Raw genomic sequence first — 25,490 nt, forward strand, 5'->3', positions numbered from 1 at the left:
GCCAATAATTGAACAAAAATGATCTTAAAAATGTATATACCTCTTGAGATTGAAACTATTGGCAGAAAACTTTAACTGCCAATTTCTGCGAGAAATCGAACAGCAAGGCGGAGCACATTGCAAAGGTGCATTGGCCCAAATCGCAATCGCCATTCTGAATCTTTAACCTAGTAAACTAAACATTGTCATAAAAAAAAAGAAAAAATATCAGAATATTCTCCTTAAAAAAATGGTCCTTTGCAATAGAAATTTCAAAAAGAGGCTTATAAATAATATTCTAATAGATCTAGATCTCAAAAGATTCAGCTTTGAGTAGGAACAAAAAGAAACCCTAACGTACCAAAATGAGTCATGAACTCAAAAAGAATTTTCAATCGAAATTGGGCCGGGCGTTAAAAATGCGGGAAGTTCTCTCCTTTAAATATTGTTTGCTCGCCGTTCTCTGGTCTTTGGAGATTGAAGAACGCCGGCGGTTGGAGGTGGCGACATGGGGCCCACTTGAGTGCTCAGTGGAGGACAAAGTTTGCAAATAGGCCCTTTGAGAAACTTAGGGGCTGTTTGGTTGGTTTCCTAAAAACCAAGAATAGGAAATGGGAGCATGGAAATCTCCCATTTCCTATTTTCAACCATTTCCATCCCTAAAACTTACCCTAACATTCAATAAAATATTATTTTATCATCCAACTCATCTAATAAAATATCATTTTATCATCCAACTCATCCAATAAAATATTACTTTTATCATCCAACATCTAATAAATTATTATTTTTATCATCACATCATCCAACTCATCTCATCTCATCTCATCTCATATTTAAAAATCAATCACATCATTCAATAATATGGTGACAACTCATCTCATCTCCTTTAACTTTCATCTCCACACATTTCCTCCAAAAAAACAAGGAAATTGATTTCCTTAAGTGTGGGTCACATCATCCAATAATATAATGACAACTCATCTCATATCATCTCATCTCCTATTTTTAAGAATGAACCAAACACAAGAGAAAAACTTATTATAAGAAATATGTTTCCTATTCTTTGATTTCCTTCTTTTTTAACCAATCAAACAACCTCAAAACAACTTTTTTTAAAAAATCACTCACATTATCCAATAATATTGTGACAACTCATCTCATCTCATCTCCTATTATTTAATTTCCTTCTTTTTTTAACCAACCAAACAACTATAAAACATTTTTTTAAGGAAATAGGTTTCCTATTCCTTGATTTCCTTCTTTTTTTTGTCAAGCAAACAGCCCCTTAATTTCAAAACACGACTCCTTTTAAAAATGTTTGTTATTTTCAACTTAGGTTCAGCCACCTAGCTAATATTAGATCGAAAATGACGAAAAAAGTATTAAAAACTTTATGAGATTTTACATCCCGTGAAGTTTAAGGCCTTATTAGCGCTAACTAGCACTAACCCAAGCGCTAATAAGGTCTTAAACTTCAGGGGATTTAAAATCTAAATGAGATTTTAAACTTTACGGGATTTAAAATTTCTATGAAGTTTTTAATGCTTTTTCGCCATTTCAACCCAGTTTCAGCCACCTGTCAAAAATAATAAATATTTTCAAAAAAGGTCATTTTTTTAAATTAAGTTTCTAAAATGGTCTATTTTAAATATCTGTACATTGAATTGCCCTTTGACTGGAAAATTGACATTAGGTTGTTTTCGAAATTATTGTAGGAACGAGAGGCTAATACTTGGAGTAAGGATTTAAAGTGAGAAAATGATCATTATCACGGTTGTTTTGTGGATTTCACGGGCAACAACCACTTAAGTTTGGAGCTTTTTGCGTTGCAGCGTGCGTGCTGCTGGGCCAGCACGGGCATCAATCCGCCCACTTTGGTTTATTTTTTTATGAAACTGATGATAATAATCTATAGGATTAATTACGAATAGGCCCTCTGTATTATCTCTCAATTGTGATAGACACCCCTAGCTCAATTTGTGCTGATAGAACCCTTGTATTATTTGCCAAATGCAGATAAACCCCTCAGTGAACTTTTTCTTCTCTTCTAAGAGTTGAGATGAGAAGTTAGCAATTGAGGGTCTACCCTCAACAATTAGAACTACATAAAATCTATCCGCAATTAGACGATAGCACAAGGCATAATTAACCTTAATTTGCATTTGCTACTAGTCTAAGTGCATCCTACGGATTGGTTCAACATGAAAGCAATTCTTCAAATGCTATGCTGAAACTGTAGGAAAAAGCACGGATAAAAATAGATCTCAAATTAAGGATAAACCAAAGCAGAACAAACAACATTGGAAAAATTACATAGAGCAGAAAGCAAATAAGAATAACATTATATTAAGCGTAAAGAAATACTTTATAGAGATGTCGAATTGTCCTCTAAACAGAGGATGAGACAATTGTGTATGCATTGAGTATGCACACTACTTCCGAGGATGAGACAATTGCAGTCTATGAAGCACATCGATTGCCACTTCACTTTGCTGAAGTCTTCAAAACCAGCAGCTAAAGAACAGCATTAGAGAATTGCAGAAGAAAATCAATTAGAGAGTTTAATTTTCGGTGTTGTTCAAATGGTAAGAGAAGGCTCTTTATGTAGAGGTTCTAGTGAGTTGAGGGGTTAGACAGGTCTTTGAATGATAACGATTGCCAATTAATGTAACGTTTGTAACATCTGCATAACTACCATTCAAACCTTTTAACGTTTACATTAACTGCCATTTGAACATTGTAATGTTTGTAACGTATGAAACGCTCAGGCCAATAAAATTCTACACATGCAAAAAGAGCATGCGCTGGACCACAACTAGGACACATGCCACACCTAGGACACATGCAGACCCGCTCACTTGCTTAGACACTCGCTAGCATACCAACACAAGTGTGCATTTTAACATCTTTGTTATACTATATATAACATTTATGTTAATTTAAACCACTTAAAATGCATTCAATTAGTCAATGCAAGACCAATACTCACGTACTACTAATTAACACGTTTGTCATCTATGAAATCCAACTATTTTCCAAAGAATACTTTTTCACATAAATCCTTCAATATTCCATTTATATCGATAGAAACAATCTACAATAACCAAGGATGACCTCTGAAAAAGTAAACCGAGTAAAAAAAGGTTGAAACACAATTAGAGATATGTAGGGGGGGTTATTCATTGGTGTAATTTGGGGGATAATGGGATAATTGTTGGAACATCACTTTTTGGTGTTATTCATTGGGTTAATTGGAATTGGAGTCAACTTTGTGGTGTTATTGGTTTGTTAGGGTAATTGGGGGACAAATACTCCACTTTTTCCTAAATTACACCAACTATATAAAGATCCCCTCCACCCCTTCCTCATAATTACCCCAAATTTACCTCATCCTCAATATTGGAACAATGTTGTTCCACTTTGAAAACAATTGGGATAATTTTAAAATATTTTTGTATTACTTAAATAATAAATGCTAATTATATTATAAATATATGATATGATATATAAAATATAACATATATTAATATTTTAATAATATAATTTAATAACATATATTAATAATATTATATAATAGTAATTATAGTATAATGTATTTATTATAATATTATATAATATTTTAATAATATATATTAATAATATTATGTAATATATTATTATATAATATTAATTAGTAATTATAGTATAACGTATTTATTATAATATCACATAATATTTTAATAACATATATTAATAGTATTATGTAATATATTATTATATAATATTAATTAGTAATTATAGTATAACGTATTTATTATAATATTATATAATATTTTAATAACATATATTAAAATTTTAATAACATATATTAATAATATTATATAATAACATATATTAATATTTTAATAACATATATATAATATTTTAATAACATATACTAATAGTATTATGTAATATGTTATTATATAATATTAATTAATAATTATAGTATAACGTATTTATTATAATATTTTAATAACATATATTATTATATAATATATTATTATATAATTAATTTATAAAATATTATTATAGTTATTATATATATGACATACTATTATAATATAATATAATAATTACTAATATTAGTAAAATATTATGATATAATATAATATAATACTATAGTTTGAAATAATATAATATATTATACTATAACATGATACCTATTAATATATATTATTATAATTATCATGTTATATATATATATTATTTTAATTTTAATATAATATTTTAAAAAATATTACATTGAATAAAGTAAAATATTATAATATTTTATATTATAATAATATAATTGGATAAGTTAATTATAAATAATTAATAGATAAGAGTAATATTTTAATAAGGTGTCACATCATCAATTATCACGAACATAATTGTCAATATCCAAATGCTGAATATTATCTCATTATCCCACTTTAAACCCCACTCAAAATAGCCAAAGGGTAAAATTGTTTCATTGAAAACAATTTTTCACCGCTTTGGGCCCCAATTTATCCCCCCCCCCCGCCCCTAAGTCTAAAAGGCAAAGCTCCTAAGCTGGTAAAGACAATAATGCAGCACAATGCGACAAGCCAATTCAAAATAACAATGATAACTGAAAGAAAATCAGAATTGTCACGCCTGCAAAAAGATAACAACACGTGCTTAAGACTAGTTAAAGTCATTCTTATTAAGAAAGTAAGCATAGTTCTTGCGCTCATAAATCTAAGCACGGCATGAAGTCTAACGAAAATAGCCGCTCTTACAGAGATAAAGTACGACAAACAAAATCATATGAATCCCCTTATTATTAATCTTCTTCAAACAAAGATAAAGCCTAGGCTGCATTTGATACGATAACCGGCCGACGAGTCCAAGCGATTTGCTCCGCTTTTTTCCGCCTTTTTTGTGTGTGTGTGTTTTTTTTTTTTTTTTTTTTTGGTGTGTGTGGTGTGTTGTGTGTGGGGTGGGGGTGGGGGGGGGGGGGGGGGGGGCTATCTATTCAAGTTAAGAAAAAAAATGTTGCCTGAAAGATCAAATCAATCGGCTTGTATTGGTCCACACCCCCAAATTTTTTTACTCAACTTATTATTAGTGCTGGCCCATAATATATTACACCACCACTAAAATTTATTTCCAATATGCTGATTACTGTTATATTGTATAGTAATATAGTAATAATAAATAATTAATAAATAATATAATATAATTAATTGAATATAAGAGCCTATTTAAAAAATAAATTTATATGTTGATAATGTAATAAAACTATACCAATAAAAAGAGATAAAATTTATAAATAATTTATTTACGTAATATGCATATAATATTGCAATCACGTCGGGTATATAATTTAATATAATATACTAAATATTATATTATATTATATTATGTTATTAATATAATAATTTATTAATTTTTTAGTAATAAAATTTCATTATATTAATAATTATAATATTTAATATAATAATAATAAGTTTAATATGTTCTAACAAAATAATAAATAATAATATCATTAATATTTTAGTAAAATAAATTACCAATGATAATATATTGATAGAAAATTTAATGTATATAAAGTTTCATAATAAAATAATATATATAAATAAATTATTACATTATTATTAAAATATAAAAGATATTAATCAATCTAATATGTTATATAATGTTAAAATGTTAATAAATATATTAATAATATAGTAGTAACAATGTTTTATCAATAATTTAATATATTACTATTCTATTATATAAATATTAATATAAGATTACATAATCTATAAAATTATTTTATTAATATATGTAAAAATAATTAAATATATTGATATTTGAAAATAATATATTACCATTATCTAAAATAAATATATAAATTTATAATACATTGTAAACCAATTTATTGGATTATAATTAATATTAATATAATCTTTTCTCCAATTCTTGAAAACTATTTTATGCTTTTAGATAGGTTAGTGGTGGAGCTAGGAATTCTAGAAAGGGGGAAACAAAAAATTAGTAATTAAATACAATAACTTATTAAAGTAAGGTGCAAGGAACGCTCACAAGAAAACCAAATGGTAGTCTATTCGTGCTTCCAATCTGCTCGTAGAAAATCCAAGTGAATGAGTTTTAGAAAGTTTAGGGATGTTACATTTTCATATCTCTATGATTTGTAAAATTATTATTAAGCCCCGCGACACAGGACACCTTCAAAGCTAAAGCTTTTTATCATTATATTATATATATATATATATATATATATATATAATAATATATATATATATATATATATATATTATATATTATATATATATATATATATATATATATATATATATATATGAGAAAATGGGTATGTGTTGGTACCAAGCACAAATATATATATATATGGAAAACAAAAATTTCCTACGCTGTCAGCTCACCTGCATACACTTGCAGGGCGCAAAATTTCCTACGCTGTCAGCTCACCTCCCGTTTCTATATATATATATATATATATATATATATATATATATATATATATATATATTCTCTATAAACAGAAAAGCATACAGCATGCTAGACACCTGTCTCCATAAAACCACCAGCAACAAAACGACAAACATATAATAATAAAAACTACAGCAAGCTTCTCCGCGTTTCATACGGCATTACACTGCATCAGAAGCATTTAACACACTAGAAACCTGTCTCCATACAACCAACAATGAAAACACACATATAAAGGACTGCATCTAGCTTCTCAATGTTTTATACTGCATCAAGTTCCAGTCTATGCTAAAAAAACACAACACCTGTCTCCATAAAACTAACATACGCACAACAAAACTGTTTCCTTACTTCTGGTACGTTTACGAGTCATTATACCCAACTGCTAAGAACTTTGCGAAACAAATATTTTTAACAAGCTATACCCTGACCTCATGGACGACTGCAACATAACTTAGTTTGGCTGCATCTTAACTGGAGCTCGAAATCTTCAAGGTTGGATGACAAGTAAGGGCTGCAAATAGTAGCAAAACAATAACTTCATAAAGTAATGTTTGATAAAAACTTGTACAGAAGATTATAGGTAGAGAGAGATTTACCATGTCAACACTAACTGGCTCTCCATCCTCCGCGAGTATCTCAACAACCGTCCCAGATTGATCGGCCTATCATTCAATGTTAGTTCTTTGTGGTCACAACAATGGAGTTACAAGGAAAACACATAATAATGACCTTGGCTAAAATAGGGGGTATTTTGCGCCAGAGAATGGAGAAGTGTGAAAGTAACTTTTTTTTTTTGACAATCAGGTGTAAATCCACATCAGTGAATAGTAGTAATATAGTGTATTTGTTTGCATGAAAGTTGAAGTATGAAACGAAAAAGAAAAGTGGTATGATGCTATCATTCTATTCTAGTATTGAATGTACCCTTGCACTTTCCAGGACTAAAAAGTAGTTATGACATAAAATCTCTCTATTAAGTTGTTTCGCTCTCTTAACTTTTTCACGTTCAATACCCCCTCAGTCTATCTTGTTAGGAAGTTAAAAAACTGCAAGATCTAGTGTGTCGAAAGACACTCCCACACCTTCAAGAGCTAGTTTGATCTTAAAAACACCTAAAATACATGAAATTAGCTGCTAGCCTATTACTGAATGCAGAGGATGAAGAATATGAGGTGATGATTAATGGTGATTACCTCGATCTCGTTCATCAATTTCATGGCCTCAATGATGCAAACAACCTGGCCCTTCTGTACCTTATCCCCAACCTGAATAAACAATTGGTGTCAATACAGAATGAGATAAAATTTACGCAGAACATGCATTCAACTAATATATTTGGATAACAGCATGTACTCACTTCGTGTGTGCAAGCAAAAAAGATAGCATATCAGGTTTTTAAGAATTTCCAAAGCCATGTAGCATGGTAAAAACAGATTGTTATGGGCAGAACATCACCTTCACAAATGGCGGTTCCCCAGGTGCTGGGCAGCGATAAAATGTTCCGGCCATGGGGCACGTGAGAGGAGGAAGAGATGACTTGCTCCCCTTTGGAGGTGAAGAAGGTGCTGCTGCTGGACCTCGTGAAGGAGTAGCTGCAGGTGTTGGTTGGGCAACAGAAGGTTGAGATGGAAGCATAGATTGTTGAGGATGTTGCATCATTACAACAGGTGCTGTTGGTGGTGCTTGTACAAAGGCCTCCTTTTTCCTAATTATAAGCTCAATGTCCTTCTGCTTTAGTTTAAGCTCCATGATATCTTTTGAATCAACAAGCCTGAAAACAAATAAACAAAATTCTGATTCTGCCAAAAATAAAAATATAAAAAAATAAAAACAAATAATTCTATTCTTCCAAACAAACTTTTCTGTAGCTCATATTTCTGAAAGTGTATTGAGAAAGCACTTTGATAAGTTTAAACTTTCTTAGACAATATACTGCTAAGGAAACATATGACTCAAGTGCCAATCACACCAACAGTGTCGCTTATCTTTGCGCAGAAGGTCCAGGATTGAATCCCACTTCTGCCAGGATGCAGCCTAAAACCATATAGATTTCATTCCTATTGTGGTCCCAGTCTTAAACTACAACCTTTATTGTTCCTGTTCTCGTATGATGACTACTGAGCTTAATAGAAGAAAGAAAAGAAAGCGCGGGTTTAAATTTTAAGGGTGTGACTTCTTACTTTACAAGATCTGAAGCCTCTGCCATGAATGCAGAGATGGAAGACTCTGATAGTACAGACTGATGAGCATTGCTCTCCACATCCTTCGAATCTTCAGAAGGTGTGGCTGACAAAGGAGCAGACTCCGATGAACCCTCAGCAGAAGCCTTCAAGTGAAAAATGGGTTTGAGTAGAAGCACACTTGCGCATGATAAAAAGAATTTCAGAGCACTCAAAATCTGGTCAGTAGCTACCTCATGGGCCTGGGCCTTCAAAATGGGGGCATGAGTTTGTTTAGAACCCTACAAATGACATTTAAGTAACTGGATTATATACAAATGGGGAAAAAATTGTAGTTCAGGCTCAGCAAATAATCACCACTACCCTAGTTTAGAAAAGACAAAATAATTCATTTTCATAACATATTTTCTAGCATATATGATAGTGGAAACAAGAATTTATTCTTTTTGAATTATAAGAGAACCATTGTCAGTGCGATGTAAAAGGTAGCACAATGAACTACTTGTCAAGTTATCAAAGGTCCAAGTTCGTGGAGGTCCACCTGAATTAATCCAACTTTTGCTAATTGAGAACGTCGATACAAAATGTAAAGCACCCATGTTAATAAGAAAAAAGAAGCGACATGTTCTAATTAAGTGCAATAACACATACCAGATTTTGCAAACATAACAGACAATAATTTTATTATTTGCAGACTCCATGTCATGGACGCAGCGAGGTTTAAGAGTCAACCCACCTGCTTTCAATGGTAAAAGGACACCTGAATCCCACTAAACATCAAGAGAGGGATGGAAAATCCTTACTATACCAAATAGGTTCCAATAAGACTGGATGCTTTAAGTTCAAATCATGCATGTATCCTATCATCTGTTGTATCAACTATAGGGCCTCTACTTAGTGACCGACTCCTCAAACAATCTCAATGAACCTTATAAGTATCCTTTAGAATAATAAATAATCTATAGCCTGCAGGAACAGGTATGCAATACAGTTGGGACAAATATTAGGGAATATCATTTATCGGAATTGCAACAGCTTTGTCTAAGATGGTGTCCACCAGGAAGCAAAAAATACACAAAGTGGGTCAGATATATTTAGGAGGCTGATAAAACATCATGAGCCAACAACCCCTTCTAATTCTGAAGGACGGTCACTTCCTTCTTGTGCATGCATCAAGTAGGAATCAGGTGCTGTAAGTTAAAACAGCTACAGAATCATCTCGAACTTTCTCCAACATGCATGAATTCACTAGTAAGTTTCACAAACCTTACTAAAAGAACACATATAATGCCCCGACTTGCATTTCATCTTCCATTCCATTCCTTTCTGCTCTCCATTTATCAACTTTTACTGAAAAGCATAATATCCCACTCTCTTTGCTATTCATTCTTTTTCTGGTCTTCTTTATTCTCCTCTTTTCTTCCTCTTCTATCAATATGGCTTAGTTGAGCCGAATTGGTAACTTTCTAAGTGTTTCTCTTTGTCGGATTTAGTGACAAAATGGAGTTGGTAATAAAATGGAAAAAGAGATGGACTGATAAGGATGAACGTGATTAGCTTTTCTTAGGGTTGGTAAGTTGCCATGTCATTTGGTCCTTAAATACAGTTAGTTGACAGATGTAAATGGTAATGCTATAGAAGAATATATAATTACGAGGATCCAACATTTATTAGCAAGTTGCACCAACTTCCATTTTTATTGGCATCCGCAAATCTAAGTAATTGTCCACGACTTATAGCCATATGTGCCCATTGGGTTAAAAATGGTAAATATTTAATTTTACTACAATAGGATTTGAGAAGAATATTGTTACTAGATTAGCATTGTTTGAAAGAAGCAGTTTTAGCATTCATCTAGGCAATCACTTAACCCTAAGCGATCTCAGGCCGCCTCCATAAGTCTTAGGGCCGCCTAAACAATTATTGAATGGTTAAGTGTGTTGCACCGATCCAAAAAGAAGTATGTTGCCCGCTTAAGCATAATAACGTATGAAGAGAACATGTGTCAGACCAGACCTCAATATCAAAACATATCTCAGATAAAACTGCGAGGATGGGATCTTAAATCTTCAAAAAAATCCTTCTTCAGACAGTGTCCTCCTTACCCTCTCTCATCCACAGGAGTTGTAAATCTTTTGCACCTCTAACTACGACAAAAACAATCATCTGAAACAAATGAAGTATTAAAAACACATGTCGGTTAAGTGCTGCCTAGGCGCCTAGGTGCTCGGTGGAAGGTCCGACACCCAAAAGGATCCTCCGCTTTCTAATACATTGCAAATTAGTACTTATTCAATTTTACTTGGTGGTCCCGGTTTTTTTGTTTTAGGGGGAAACACCAAATCATCTTATACTGACTTTCTTTAAAATTAATTAACGGTCCATAAATGAACACGACTCATTTGTCAACATAGTTATGACTAGTTTGATTCCATTTTAATATATTAAGCCCAAATTGTTTGGCCAAGCTTGTTGCATTTAGGTTCAAAACCCTCATCAAAAAAATTATAGCCTCCATGTTTTTGCTATTTCATTCAAGTCTTAATTTTTGCTATTTTTTTCAACTCTTAATTTCCTTAAATTTTCAACTCATGCTACTAAGCTACTCCCAATTTTAACTTTGAACTTTCTACTTATTATCCTCCTTATAATATCGTTAAAGGGAACAACACAAACTAGTGAAAATCCAGCTGACCTTTAAATTTCTTTCACAACTCAAGCGTTTATTAAATTTTATAATTAATTCTTTTGATAGAATTTGATGGGGAGTCTATTAGGTCTCATATTTATGAGCCTATTGTCTAATCTGGTTTTGATGATTAACAAACAATTCCTAATATCGTTTGTCGAGTGTTTACATTTGATTGTTAGGTATCCTACACAAAGATCATTGGTCGGAGGTTGGTTGGACTTGCGCCTTAATGATGACATTCAAAGGATGTTGGAAGGATATAGAAATGAAGCCGTCGCAATTCAAGTCGAGATTCATTATCGCTTCATCTGCAACCAAGACGAGCTAATTAAAAATCTACTACTTGGGTATAGTAGTTTAGGTCTTTACTGTATGTGTTTATACTTAAAGCTCATATCATATACATACACGTTATTTTGTTTTGTTACATTATACGCTTCTTTGAGAAAATAACTCACTCTTGGTTTATTGACTTTATGATACAATTTTACATCTTTTATAAAGTCTATAAATCCATTAAAAAGAGTCTCAAAGTTTGTTTGAAAGAATTTCATCAAAAATCAAGTGTTTAGAGATTTTGTATTTTGTTAGTTTTGCAAAACAGTAAGTTTTCACAAACGGGAAATGAAATTTTAAAAATTTCTTCTTTAACATGTTTATTTTCATGTATATAAACATTTCCTCAAGTTTTACTATTTTTGGAGTTAATTTGTTATTTTTAATTGATTTTATAAAATCAGATTTTCAGGTTTCATGTTTCTGTGAATAGTATTCTGTGAACAGTCCATCGGTCGACCAATACTGTTCATCAGTCGATTGACATTGTTTATTTTTGTCTACGCATGTTTTCAATCGATCATGAACAGTGTTTTTAGTTGACCGTGAACAGTGTTTTCAGCCGACCAACGCTGTTCATCAGTTGACCGAACAGAGGTATTTTTTCAGCCTTCTGTTTTACTGTTGTATCAGTCGACCGATGAAATTCATCAGTCGATCGATAACAGTCATATTGCATAGTAACGACTAGTTTTTGGGCTATTTTATTAGAGAGGCTATATATATGCCTCATAACTCATTTGTTTTAATAAGAAAAGTTTACAAAATAGTTTTGCCAGTTTATCTAATGAGTTTTTGAGTGTGTTTTGTTTATGTGAAGAAAGTTTCACAAAAAGAAGGATTTTAATTTCGGTTTTGAGACGTTCAACCTCAAATCTTCATAACTACACCTCTTTGTTCAATTGGAGAAGTTTTCTTAAACTCTTTTCTTCTAACAAATTTATATTTTGATTCTTATTCATAAGCTAGAATTATTAGAGTTTAATTTTATTTTTATTTATTATTTCACACACAACCATTTGAGCTTAAGCATTTTCACATATAGTTTATTTGGGTTGTGGGTGTGATTCATCGAGTGAGCTAACATTTCGTTCTCATCCTTGTCAGAGAACAAATCCTTTGTTTGCACTTAATTGTTGAGAACACGTTGTAATACACAATGACACTTAGAGGAGTGGTTGGGAGAATTACGAGGTCAATTCCAAAAGGAAGTTAGAAATGAACACGTTGTAATATATAATGACACTTAGAGGAGTGGTTGGGAGAATTACGGGATCAATTCTAAGAGGAGTGGTTTGGTTGTAAAAGCCTAGGGAGATGTAGTAATTCCAAACACTTGAGGAAGGTGACACGGGTTGACCAACACTTAGAAAAATATATTGTGTGATCGTCAACGTATGGATTGTAAAAGTTTTCGGTGAGTTTTTGGAAACTGAATTGTGTAGTTATTTGAGATAGTAGAGAATATCCTCGAGGTGAGGAGCGGAGACGTAGGTCGAGGATTAACCGAACTCCGTGATCATTTCCTTTTGTTTGCGTTTGGCTTTAGCGTATTTTTATTGTCTCATTGTTTATATCACCTATTGCTCATTGTATATCCTTGCATATATTATTGTATATCACATTGCTAAGATATATTGCATAGCATCGATATCAGATTAGATTAGCAATTACCCTATTCACCCCCCTCTAGGGTACTTTCAGAGTTTGTACGCAACATTAAGAGTTATCGTCTTTGACCTCGAGGTTATGGTTTCGATTCGAAACAGCCTCTTGTAAAAATGCAAGGTAAGGTTGTGTATAATAGACCCAAAGATGATTCGCTCCCAATCCCTCCCTGGATCCCGCGCATAGCAGCATAGCGTGCACAACATTTCCCTTTAGCTTTTGATGGAACTAAGAGGTTGACAAAGTTAGTAAGTTCAATTGACAAAAATCTAAAATCCAAATTTATAATGAAAATAATGATTTTTAGGATGTATCATTAAAACTTTATTAACTAAACAAGAACAATTTACCAACCCATGGTTCCATCTAAAAGAGCGTGGAAGTTCAAATAAGAGATACTTAGTTTGCTTAAAAAGGCCAATATTCTAGCAATGATAGATATTGAATGTTGGTGAAAGTGTTATCAATTTACTGGACCTAGGACTTTGTCAAGGTACTATTGCATTAAAAAATAAAAGAGTTTTTGAGTTTTATTAAGAAAATAATGTCAAACAATGTTGAAAAAATGAATAAAGTCATTTTTTCCTAATTAATCTTAAAATGCATTAAAACAAGTGGATTTTATTTGTAAGAAGCTGGGAATGTACAATACATACATACATACATACATACATACATACATACATATACACCAGCTTAGAGGGAGTGTCAAGAGAAGAGTTACGTTTAGTTAAGTTGTTTAGTTTAGACCCACATTGGTTGTGTGATTAGGATTGTATCTACTATTACAAATAAGAATAGAGAGGACAGAATAGTTATCCCTTTGATTCGTTCAATTAATGAGCACAAAGAATAAATCATGTCCTATCAGGCAGATAGTAGCCACAAAAATGCTTTATGGCCATCCAAGATAGTGGACAAAATGTTCAGAAGTGCAACCAAGATCGAAAGCATGCCCTCTTCCACGGATGATGACATTAATATACCCCTTTCGAAAGACTACATTTAAAGTGTAGCAAGCCGCGAGCTCTGAAGGATGGTCGACGCAAGCTTACCTGGCCTAATGAATATGATCATGTCGCCCACGAGAGAGGAGGGCAGGAGATATTCACATGGGTGTCTACCTCTTTAGGGAAGATGGATGATGACAATGACACCTCTTAGCTTGCCATTCTGTTTGGCAGTCCTGGATCTCCTCGCTCTTCTACCCTTACAACAAATGATTACAAACTCATAAAAAAAATTCAGGTGCAAGACCATCAAATTGCCCAACAGACCATCAAATTGCCCAACGTATAGATGTCGAAAATGTGGGACACTATAGTGAACCATGGCCCGGGTTCAATCATCAAGGAACGTGGTACAGTAGCGAATTGAATCGCGTACCCGACGACCCGATTAAGAATTCAAATTAGTTAATATTTTGGGAAAAAACCATTTCAGAAAAAAAGTAAACAGCAAAAAGCTTACCTTAGTTGGAACTTGAAAACTCTTTTACCATTATTGATTCTTGAATTTGACTCTTGCATAAATGTACATTAACACACTCAGAATCCTACAATTAAACACCAAATCTATAGCATATCAGGTACGCTGACCCCTAGTACCCGATTCTAAATAAGTGGCTACCACGCTCCTGTTACCACTCCGTAAGCCGAAATGAACCGGGCTCCATGCAACTATGTGCTAAAGTGAGTCGTCGTTTATCCTTCCATTTATCACTCCATATAAATCAACCATATGGTCGAGCTTCAAGCTATCAATCCTCTCACTATGGCACAATGCTACCTGCCTCCAACTAGTCTCCACTTTAACTAGATTTGTATATAGTTCTTGCTATAATTTTTGGAGTTAGTAAGAAGAGGATAATAAATAGCAAACTGGAAGTTAAGACTAGGAACCAATAAAGTTGAATAATATAAGGAAATTTTCAGTTGATGAAAAGAAAAAAAACTAAATATAAGACTTTAATGGAATGGTGAAAAAATATTCAAAGCTCTAGAATTTCCATATGACCAAGTGCAGTTCGGTAATAAATTGGTTTACAATTTCATTGATGATTGTTCTCTCAATGAACATTGAGAATTGTGGCTCCCTCAGATGCTTGAATTCAGTAGCATTGAACTTTTATAGCTTGCAATTGAAGTTTTGCCTTCTTTTCTTATACTTCATTTTTCCCTTAATTGAATTATCACATGGTATGCTACAGAAAAGGAATAAATTCTGGAGTGGCAGAAAGTTGGTACGTATCCCCATGAACCATGTCTTTTCTGGTATATGATTTGTTTATTTCAGCAAAAGATTCGGGCTTACATTCTTGTTGATTAAGTAGCAACAATATTACGAAAACTTATTTGATGTAATTAAACTAATCTTTGATTTATTCCTCAAAATTCTTATGAAGTATAAACACAGGTATTGAACAACATGATAATGGTTTGAATGAAAAACACGACAAACGCTTGGTCATGTGTGTAATGTGTATTTTTGCATGTTCTTATCCTATATCTTCATTTACATGTGCATGCATGCATGCACTGACACGAGAGTAATGTGAGATTAAAGAACTGAAAGTTAGAGGCCTGTTATGTAACAGAGTTGAAAATCTTTTCCCTTAAACTATCTCGAGAATGGAATGTCATCCATAAAGTTATTCTTGTTTATCTTGAACTTATTCTTACTCTGAGCCATATTCCAGTTTGTGAAGAAGAAAAGGGAAGAGTTAGAAACTTTTTGTTACTTCCACAAGTGAAGAGGAAACATATTGAAGAATTGTCGGTGTTCTGTAACACTTCTCCAAAATTTTGCAATTGTATCTTTACATCAATTGAAAATTTGATCAAATTCAATTATTTGTGGTTTTATATCTCCCATAACCACACCACATTAGAATCAACCATCTCACTCAATCTCTTCCATGCATTTCTGCTTTCAAAATATTTGAGATTTTTTCCCCTTCCTTCACTATTTTCAGACGCTTCTCTTTCAACTTTTGATGTGATTCACAAGCAATGTGAGTGGTTCATGTATAGAACTATTCTAAATTTTTTTCTGAATTCATGCTTAACTATTCTTGGCTTGTCTTCAACTTCAGTACTTAATTCGTCAATTATAGGCGTTAACGAAATTGAATTTTTGTCTCAACACTCAATTGCAAGCAAATCCAAAGCCTGCGTGTTACGTTGGATATTATCAGAAATTGACAACAAAATGATCGAAGCAACAACATTCAGGATAGTGGAAATAACTACAACATCCCAAACACTGAACACTCCAAATTCGCGCATTTAAAAAAAAATAAAAATTAAATAGAAAGTTCAGATTTTGGGTAGAGTTTAACCTGCAATCTCGAAATCCTAGCGGATCCGGCGGGAAACGAGGGCTTCAAGCTCGAGATCGAGGCCACCTGCTGCTGGTTTAAGCTCCGGTTCCTCGAGCTTCGGGAGCTGAAGGCGGAGAACTTAGGGCACGGAGCAGAGATCACCATTGCTCGAGATGGAAGCAAAGAAACCCTAACTTTCTCAATCTCAGATCGGGGAGAATTTGAATCCAAATGAAGGCTGGCGATGTTTGTAGGCGAAGAAGGCGGAGAGAACGATGAGAAGGGGGCGGAGGGATTTCATCGAATGCAATCTCAGCCGTTAAATTGATGGAAGGAAGAAATGGAGGGCTGGGCTAGTCGGTGCTCGCGTCGTTTTTTGAGCTCGACGGTTTCACGCACCAACGGTATGAATTTACACCTGGAGAGCCAATGCGCTGGGACCACCGGCTTTGCTACCGGGCCGCTCGCAGAGGGGGTTGCTGATTCAGGATTTAACTTGAGTTCATTATACAGGCCGCCAACCCAGTTAATTAGATCAAAGAATTAAGTAGGGTCGCACGATCCTATCCGTATCCATGAAAATATCCATAACCGGGTTCGACAGATAACGAGATGGTTACTAAAATTTATAACCAATATGTTATGGTCGCATAGTAAAATATCATATTCGAAATATCCGAATGTAGGTAGATTAATGGATTTGAGACTAATTTTTAATAATCAACGGATCTAATTTTAGCTTTTTAGATATAATGAACACATTAATGAACTCATATGTACCATGAGAACTATATTTCCCCCCTATATTATATGGTTTTCTCATATCCGTTTTGTAGCCACTTGTATATCCGTGTGTGTGTGGTTTTCTCATATCCGTTTTGTAGCCACTTGTATGTCCGTGTGTGTGTGGTTTTCTCATATCCGTTTTATAGCCACTTGTATATCCGTGTTATCCGTTTTGTAGCCACTTGTATATCCGTGTGTGTGTGTGTCAGTATCCGTACTTGATTTTATCAGATTAGGATATGAGTTTTCTTTACCACAGTATATCTGTGTTTATATTCATGATTGGTAAACGGTTATGAATACGGTAAGCATCATATCCAAGCCGTATCCAAACGGTATACACCCCGGGAATTAAGGCTCGCTCCCTCCCTACTTTTGTTCGCTTGCCCTTTACCTATCAAATTTATCTCTTATTAACCCATCTATTTTTTGTTATAGATTTCGTACATACTTATCCCCCAAACTATTTTTTTGTTTCTCCCTGAACTATTTTTTTTTTTTTTGTTTCGCTTTACCCTCTTAACTGACACTTCCCTCTTAAAATCATTGAAAACATTCACAGATTAATACATGAAATTTAATAATTAGGTACCTAAGTTGATAGGCTTGGTGATGAGGAGCGGCAAATTAAATAGTTTAGAGGGCATGGTGGGAAGAAAAATATTGTAGGAGGTAAGCAAGAGATCAATTCAATGGTATAGGTAAAATTAGTTCAGAGTAAGAAAGGACAAATTTAATAGTTTAAGGGGTGCTAGCATGTTGGAAAATTTTTAATAGAATCGGGATAATTGTTAAAATGAGTTAATTTTTTAAAAGTGGTATAGTTTAGTGGGATAACACAGAATAAGTTTTTACAACAAAATATTTTGAAAATATTATTATAGTACAATTCCATAGAAATTTAAAAAATTTCCCATTTTCTACATTCTTTTTGCTACCCTATATCTCTATTATCTCATCCTTCTATTTTTATTAATTTATAATAAATTATGGGCATGTGATTCTTTTGCTTTAAATTAGTTACAATTCTTCAAACTATGCCTTCTCCATATATAATGAGAAATTGGTAGTACTTCTAAATTGATAAAAAAAACTTACATGTGTCATTTATTTCATACTTAGTTTTTTAGAATTTTGACCTCATGTTGCTTTTGTTCTGCATTGAACCTAACTTAGTGTTACTTTATAGTTATACTTCTATGAATTATGATGGAAACTTCAGTTAGGTTATTCTTTGGGTTTTCCTTCTTTGTGTATATATATAATTTTGCCATTCACCTAGATAGATTGTTTGCTTGCCCTCTCTGCGTGTATGCCCGAGTTCCTTTGCTCCTAATTTTATGGCCTCAAGGTAGCATATATTATCACGAATTTGGATCTTTTGTGTTTAATTCTTTTGAGAAACAAAAACAAAGATCATTCTTTTGATTACCAGTAAGTTACCTTCGAGTGATCTCATTTAATTTTCAAGTTTTTTTGGTACATAATTTAAAGAAAATTATCAAATCAATTTGTCATTAATGTTCAAGCAGGATAACTACAATCTTCATTAGCATATACTCTGAAACAAAACCAAATGACCTCAAGCACTCTAGAAGATGTTACATATGATTTCTCTTTCACAAATGAAAAGGTCATGTGGCATCCTTATCTTACCATTTACTGAAATCTAAAAACACCAAAAAAATAAAACATGACATTTTTTATTTAGAGAGTTTTAAGTTAAGGATAATTTAATAAGGAGAAAAATTATGATGGATTTTTAAATTTGAACTCTCCCTAAGTAAGCCTAAATGATAGCTGTATATAATAAAATCGAATCATTAAAGATGTTACTTAAAAATATTAGAAAATTAGTGTTGAGGATTTTATGGAGATTAACATGCGGAATTAAACACTAAACGAATAACGACACCAATGAAAATAGCACAAGCAAGCAAACACCAAGATTTAACGTGGTTCAGCAAATCGTGTCTACATCCACGGGGCAATCCAGAGAGAAATATTTCACTATGAATTAAGAGTATAACTCCTCCAAGTTACACCTGAACATGAGGATTAAATCACAAGAAAAAGAAACAGTGTTACCTCTAGGGCACCAAAACCCTAAAACCCGTCTCACCAAAAATCTTCAACTCTCACGGAGAAATCAGCATCGTACCCTCGATGGTGTCGTCGTTCTGAAGACAACGACTTTTGAATCATTGCAATCAGAAAACCAATCTATCCGGAATCTGAACTTTTCTCTCTCTTTCCCCTCTTTTCTCTCTCTCTCTCGGGTACTATTCATGATTATTGTAGCACCAAAATTAATTTCAGGGTTCTCATAAATAAAATTCTTCAAACCTATTCCTATTATAAATAGATCCTCTAAATCCTCTTTTAGATAGAATTTTAATTCATGTGAACCTCATGTGGGCCTTATCTTGGGCTGAACACACAACGATCTCCCCTTCCAACCCAACGAGGGGTATGCCAATCTCTAACTTCTCAACGGAGTTCATGCCGGCTAATCGCTGACACAACTCGATCTTCTCTCTGGAAACGATCTTCGTTAAAAAAATCTGCTGGATTCTAATCTGTGTGAATTTTCTGTAGCTTCAGCACCTCTTTCTCAATGGCTTCTCTAAGCCAATAATATCTCACGTCAATGTGCTTCGTCCTGGAGTGGAATGTAGAATTCTTGCTCAAATGAAGAGCACTTTGACTATCAATGAAGATTTGATAATTGCCCTGCTGCAAGTCTAACTCCTGCAGAAATCTTCTCAACTAAATCATCTCCTTACCGGCTTTTGCGGCTGCAATATATTTCGCCTCTGTTGTAGATAAGGTAACACATTTCGTAACCTGGACTGTCAAGATAATGCTCCCCCTGCAAAAGTGAACAACCAACCTAAGATAGACTTCATGTGATCGAGATCACCTGCCATATCCACATCTGTAAAACCATATAATATTTCCTTCGAATATCCAAAACTCAAACACAATCTGGAATCGTCTTTCAAATATTTTAAGATCCACTTAATACCTTCCTAATGAACTTTCCCTGGATTAGAAAGAAACATGCTCACAACGCCAACTGAATGAGCTATATATAGCCGAATGTAAACCATGACATACATCAAGCTCCCTACAGCTGAAGAGTAAGGAATATTCTCCATCTCACTTTTTTCCCATTTGTAGCCGGGCAAAACTTTTTGCTAAGCTTCAAATGACCTGCAAGAGGAGAACTGACTGACTTGACATCTTTTATGTTGAATCTATCAAGTAACCGTTCAACATATTTCTCCTGTGATAACCATAACTTCCTGGCTTTCCTGTCACAAGCAATATCCATACCAATAATCCGTTGTACCGAGCCAAAATCCTTCATGTCAAAATATGTAAGTAACTCCTTCTTCAGCCTACTGATTATCTGATTATCCTGACCAACAATCAACATATCGTCCACATAAAGCGAAAGGATAATGAAGCTAGAATCTAAAAATCTCCTAAAATATACACACGAATCTACAACTGTCATCTGGTAGCCATGACTCAACATAAAAGAATTAAATTACTTGTACCACTGCCTGAGTGTCTGCCTCAAACCATAGAGGCTCTTCTTTAACTTGCAAACCATGTGTTCTTTTCCCTTCATTTCAAAACCCTTCAGCTGCTCCATGTAGATCTCCTCCTACAAATCACCATGAGAGAATGCAGTCTTAACATCGAGCTGCTCAATCTCGAGGTCTAAACTAGCTGCTAATCCTAAGATAACTCTAATGGACGCCATCTTCACAACCGATGAAAAATCTCATCAAAATCAATGACCTTTTCTAACCAAAGCCTTTCACCACTAACCTGGCTTTGTATTTCTGAATCTTTTTGTAGTCATCCTTCTTTAACTTGAACACCCACTTGTTCTTCAAAGCTTTTCTGTCCTTCGGCAAATCCACCAACTCATAAGTATTGTTTTTCTCAAGAGACTTCATCTCTTCCTTCATAGCCTGGAACCATCTATCATTATCTTTATGAGTATGTGCCTCCTGAAAGCTTTCTGGCTCCCCCTCTTCTGTTAGTAAAGAATACTTTGAAAAAGGATATCTCATGGATGGTCGACGCTCTCTAACTGATCTCCTAAGTTGTGGCTCTGTAAACTCTTGCTGCTGGTGATGCTCCCCCTGCTGAGGAGCCTCCTGCTCGTGATCCTGATCATCATCTCCCTGCTCTGATATCTGACTATCATCATCAATATCATCATCATGTACCTGCTCTGTATCTGTAGGATACAACTGTACTGGAGATGAAACGAGTGTCATATCTAGAATCTCACTAGCAATACTCTCTGACTGCTCTGCTCTTCCTCTTGAAAAATCACATCTCCTCGTCTGATAATTTATCTCTTTTCTGGATTCCATAGTTTATAGCCGAACTCATCTTCTCCATAACCAAGAAAGATGCAAGGAACTGCTCTATCATCAAGCTTCTGTCTCTTCTCCTTCGGAATGTGTACAAACGCCTTGCAACTAAACACCTTCAGATGGGAATAGGAAATATCTTTTCTAGACCAAACTCTCTCTGGAATATCAAAACCCAGAGGAACTAAAGGAGACATGTTAATTTTATAGCATGCAGTGTGAACATCTTTAGCCCGGAAGCTCTTAGGTAACTTTGTCATCTTCAACATGCATTTGACTTTTTCCATAATGGTCTTGTTGTACCTCTCTGCAACTCTATTATGCTGCGGTGTGCCGGGCTCTATCCTCTGATGTCGAATACCATGCTTGGAATAATAATCTCTAAACTCAATGGAAGTGTACTCTCCTCCATTATCAGTGAGCAAATACTTCAACTTCTTTCCTGTCTGCCTCTCCACTGTGGCATGAAACTGCTGAAAGACTGAAAACACCTGATCCTTTGTCCTCAATAAGAAGACCGACATCCTCCGTGCTGCATCATCAATAAATGTGACAAAATACTTATTGCCACTCAAGGACTCCACCACAATAGGACCACAAACATCAAAATAAATCAAATCCAGTATATTATCTTTTCTTTTAGAAGGCTTACTAAAAGAAACTCTATGTTGTTTGCCAAACAAATAATAATCACAATGGGTGAGTAACGAACCTTTAACAAAGTGAATAAGAGACTTTTTTTTACCAATATCTGTAACCCCTTCTCACTCATGTGTGTAGGCGTATAAAAATACCTATAGGTGTCCGCACACAGCTTGAGACAGAGAGAATACGACGAACGTCATTATCCGAGTCAAAGAGAATTATCTGACGCCGACAAGCGCATGAAGCGAATCGGTGAACCGTTAACAACGTAGTAACAAGCTACCGGAATAGCCACCGCCAAGTGGCCCGCGTGCTCACCGACCACCGCCAAGTGGCCAAGTGGCCCACGTGCTCACCAGCCACCACCAAGTGGCCCGTACGCTCATCGGCTAGCTCCAAGTGGCCCGCGTGCTCACCGGCCAGCTCCAAGTGGTCAACACGCTCACCGGCCACCTCCAAGTTAACAAAATATATGAAGCGAATTGGTGAAGCGTACAAGTCAATAAAATGACGAAATGCGCATAAAAGACGAACCAAGCCCAAATCGAACAAACCGGAAAAGCCTCTGGCGGCCGAGTCGCGTCAAAACGACTCGGCCAAAGCCAGTGGCTCGGCCCAAGGCTGAGCCACCAAATGGTGTCTTCATTGCATCGCATGAGTGTGAGCACCAATGTGGTGGTTCCGCACCAGGCCAAGCCACCATTGATGACTCGGCCAAGGTCGAGCCACCAAATGAATTGGCTCACGCAGGTTTGAGCTGAAACGTGATTTTGACGGTTTTTAAGTGGTTTTTATGGGATTTATCTGTTCCAGAGGTTCCCAATTGACTTGATATCATCTCTACATATGGTTAGACCGTTGTTAACTGAGAATATGGCCAAATCCTTTGTTCTTATCTAAATACCCTTCATCCGAAGCCCTATAAATATGAGCCTAGGGCCTTCTTTCACAGGGGACGAGTTATAATCAAAGGGACGAGGTGCTGCTGAATTGCAGAGCCAAGAGCCACGAATTTCAAAGAGGGTTAGATAGATCTTGGAGATTTCTTGTGCATAAAGAGTGGGTTTTGAGAGATCTGAGACTCGTACCCCCTTTCCTCTGGATCAAACTTGGTTTTAATCTCGAGAAGAGTCGTAATATTGCTTGGTCGAGATTATCACTTATGTGATTACTTCCTTTGTAAAGTAAGAGCTTTGAATAACTTTTCTGTTAACCGGATCTGATCCGCTATGGTCCATGGACTAACGTGTCCCCGACATAGGCAAAATCCTCACGCAAGCAAAAGGAGATAAACTGCTGTTGTGTGTTGTTTGAATGAATTGTAATATTTATATTTTTATTGTGTAAGAAGATCTTATAAAAAGATTAACTTTTTATTTATTTGAGTTTATTATAATAGCTAAAGTTGTAATAGATTCGATGACAATGAAAACAGTAATTTCTGACCCAAACAATATGCTCGAGCCTCCTATGCCACAAACTGAGTGTCACTGTCTTGAGTTACGCTCAAAGAATCATACGAAGCCTTTGCTTGAGTCTTGTATAAATTGCAACATATACTTCCTCTAGCCACCACAAGAGATCCTTTGGTAATTTTACATTTTCCTCCACCGAATTGAATTTCATATCCTATTCGGCCCAAAGTAAGACCCGAAATCAAGTTGAGCCGCAAATTAAGAACATGCCGCACATTCTTTAAGATCAATGTGTATCTGGTATCTATTTGTAAGTGTATATCACCAAGTTCTATAATCTTCGAGTAGCTGGTATTGTCCATCTTCATATTGCCAAAGTCACCTGCTTTATATGACATGAAAAGGTCTTGATTGGAGGGAGCATGACATGTAGCTCATGTATCCACTATCCACTCAGAATTCTGACTTGTAATATTCATACAGTCTTCTTCCCTGCAAATTAGAATAACATCGGTCTCAGACAAAGTAGCTGTAGTATCACTGTTAGCTTTCTTCTTCTCATCTTTCTTTTCATCTTTATTCCCAGCTTACCCTTTCTTTAATGCCCAACAATTTTTCTTGATATGACCTGGCTTCCCACAATAAAAACAACCTCTCCCTTTAGACTTTAATCTGCCATTGGATGTGCCACAATCTCTGGACGGGTCCATGTACCTGCTCCTACCCTTGTTCTCTATGATAAATGCATGTGAATTATCTATGCTGATAGACTTCCTCCGAGTCTCCTTATTGAATAAACTACTAGTAACCATACTCATCGATAACACACCATCTAGAGCTGTGTTGCTGATTGTCATAACCAGTGTCTCCTAACTGTCTATAGCTCATCATCGATAGTCATCTTCATGGTAGCTAACTGATTAATCAAACTCTTGAATTCATTCAAGTGCGCTGCTATGTTGCTTCCTTCTTTAAATTTTAAGTTCACCAACCACCTCATAATAAACACCTTGTTTTCCACAGTCTTCTGCTCGTAGAGATCCTCAAGCTTCTTCTAAAGAGACTTCGTATTAATCTCACCTGATACATGATGAAACACACTAATGTCTGTGGCGCCTCTGGTTTCACACAAGGATATAGTCCAATGTGAACCCAAGGATGTCAAACCTACCTTCCACCCACACTGTGCAAAAACACGTTTTACTATCACAGTAATATCTCTCTAGTGGAAACAACAATAAGTGTAGGTACAAAACAGATAAGATAAAGGTAATAATGAAATGAACATGATTCAATAAAGAGATATCCAATAATATAATCATGTCCCAAATGAAACAAAATGAAATACAACTGATACTGGAATAAATATAAAATGTCTCGATACACAGAGTCAACTGAAAAGTACATAAGCTCTCTCAGCCCTCAAAATGAAAATGCAAGTCTAATAATCAACTAGAAACAAAACTAAATATCTGTGGAGTAGAAACTACTAAAAATAATTGATTACGACTATGCTAAAAGTCCGTCAACCCGCGGCTCTTCGAAACTCTGCTCTGCTACCCAAAAAGAAGCAAAATCAAC

At 34.6% G+C, this 25,490-nt stretch overlaps 2 protein-coding genes across 3 annotated transcripts in view; both read right to left on the minus strand.

Moving 5' to 3' along the window:
• LOC109848023 (alpha-amylase 3, chloroplastic-like) overlaps positions 1–576 on the minus strand; it is a 57,541-nt gene extending 56,965 nt beyond the window's left edge. Inside the window, exons 1-2 of one of the 2 annotated variants that reach the window (XR_002248674.1) lie at positions 341–576; positions 41–175 (exon numbers count right to left, since the gene is read on the minus strand). Coding sequence is in view for 1 of the 2 variants with exons in the window: in XM_020417284.1 (XP_020272873.1) it covers positions 41–153 (113 nt within the window). In the remaining variant the exon portion in view is untranslated. The remainder of the gene's footprint in view (positions 1–40; positions 176–340) is intronic. The other variant, XM_020417284.1, reaches the window with a different exon arrangement.
• Positions 6,551–17,128, minus strand: LOC109849819 (biotin carboxyl carrier protein of acetyl-CoA carboxylase 1, chloroplastic-like). Its single transcript, XM_020419702.1, has 7 exons — positions 16,682–17,128; positions 8,879–8,926; positions 8,646–8,791; positions 7,921–8,236; positions 7,659–7,730; positions 7,062–7,127; positions 6,551–6,976 (listed from the first exon to the last, which is right to left on the minus strand). The coding sequence occupies exons 1-7, from the start codon at positions 16,826–16,828 to the stop codon at positions 6,953–6,955; spliced, it is 819 nt and encodes a 272-aa protein (XP_020275291.1). The 5' UTR covers positions 16,829–17,128; the 3' UTR covers positions 6,551–6,952.

This window comes from Asparagus officinalis, chromosome 7, assembly GCF_001876935.1.
Source record: "Asparagus officinalis chromosome 7, Aspof.V1, whole genome shotgun sequence".
Taxonomy (NCBI): Eukaryota; Viridiplantae; Streptophyta; class Magnoliopsida; order Asparagales; family Asparagaceae; genus Asparagus; species Asparagus officinalis.

Coding starts and splice junctions, on each gene's coding strand:
- LOC109849819 (XM_020419702.1), bottom strand. CDS start 16,828: ATGGTGATCTCTGCTCCGTGCCCTAAGTTCTCCGCCTTCAGCTCCCGA. Junction 8,237..8,645: donor GAGGCTTCAGATCTTGTAAA/GTAAGAAGTCAC, acceptor ATTTGTTTTCAG/GCTTGTTGATTCAAAAGATA. Junction 7,128..7,658: donor AATTGATGAACGAGATCGAG/GTAATCACCATT, acceptor ATTGAATGATAG/GCCGATCAATCTGGGACGGT.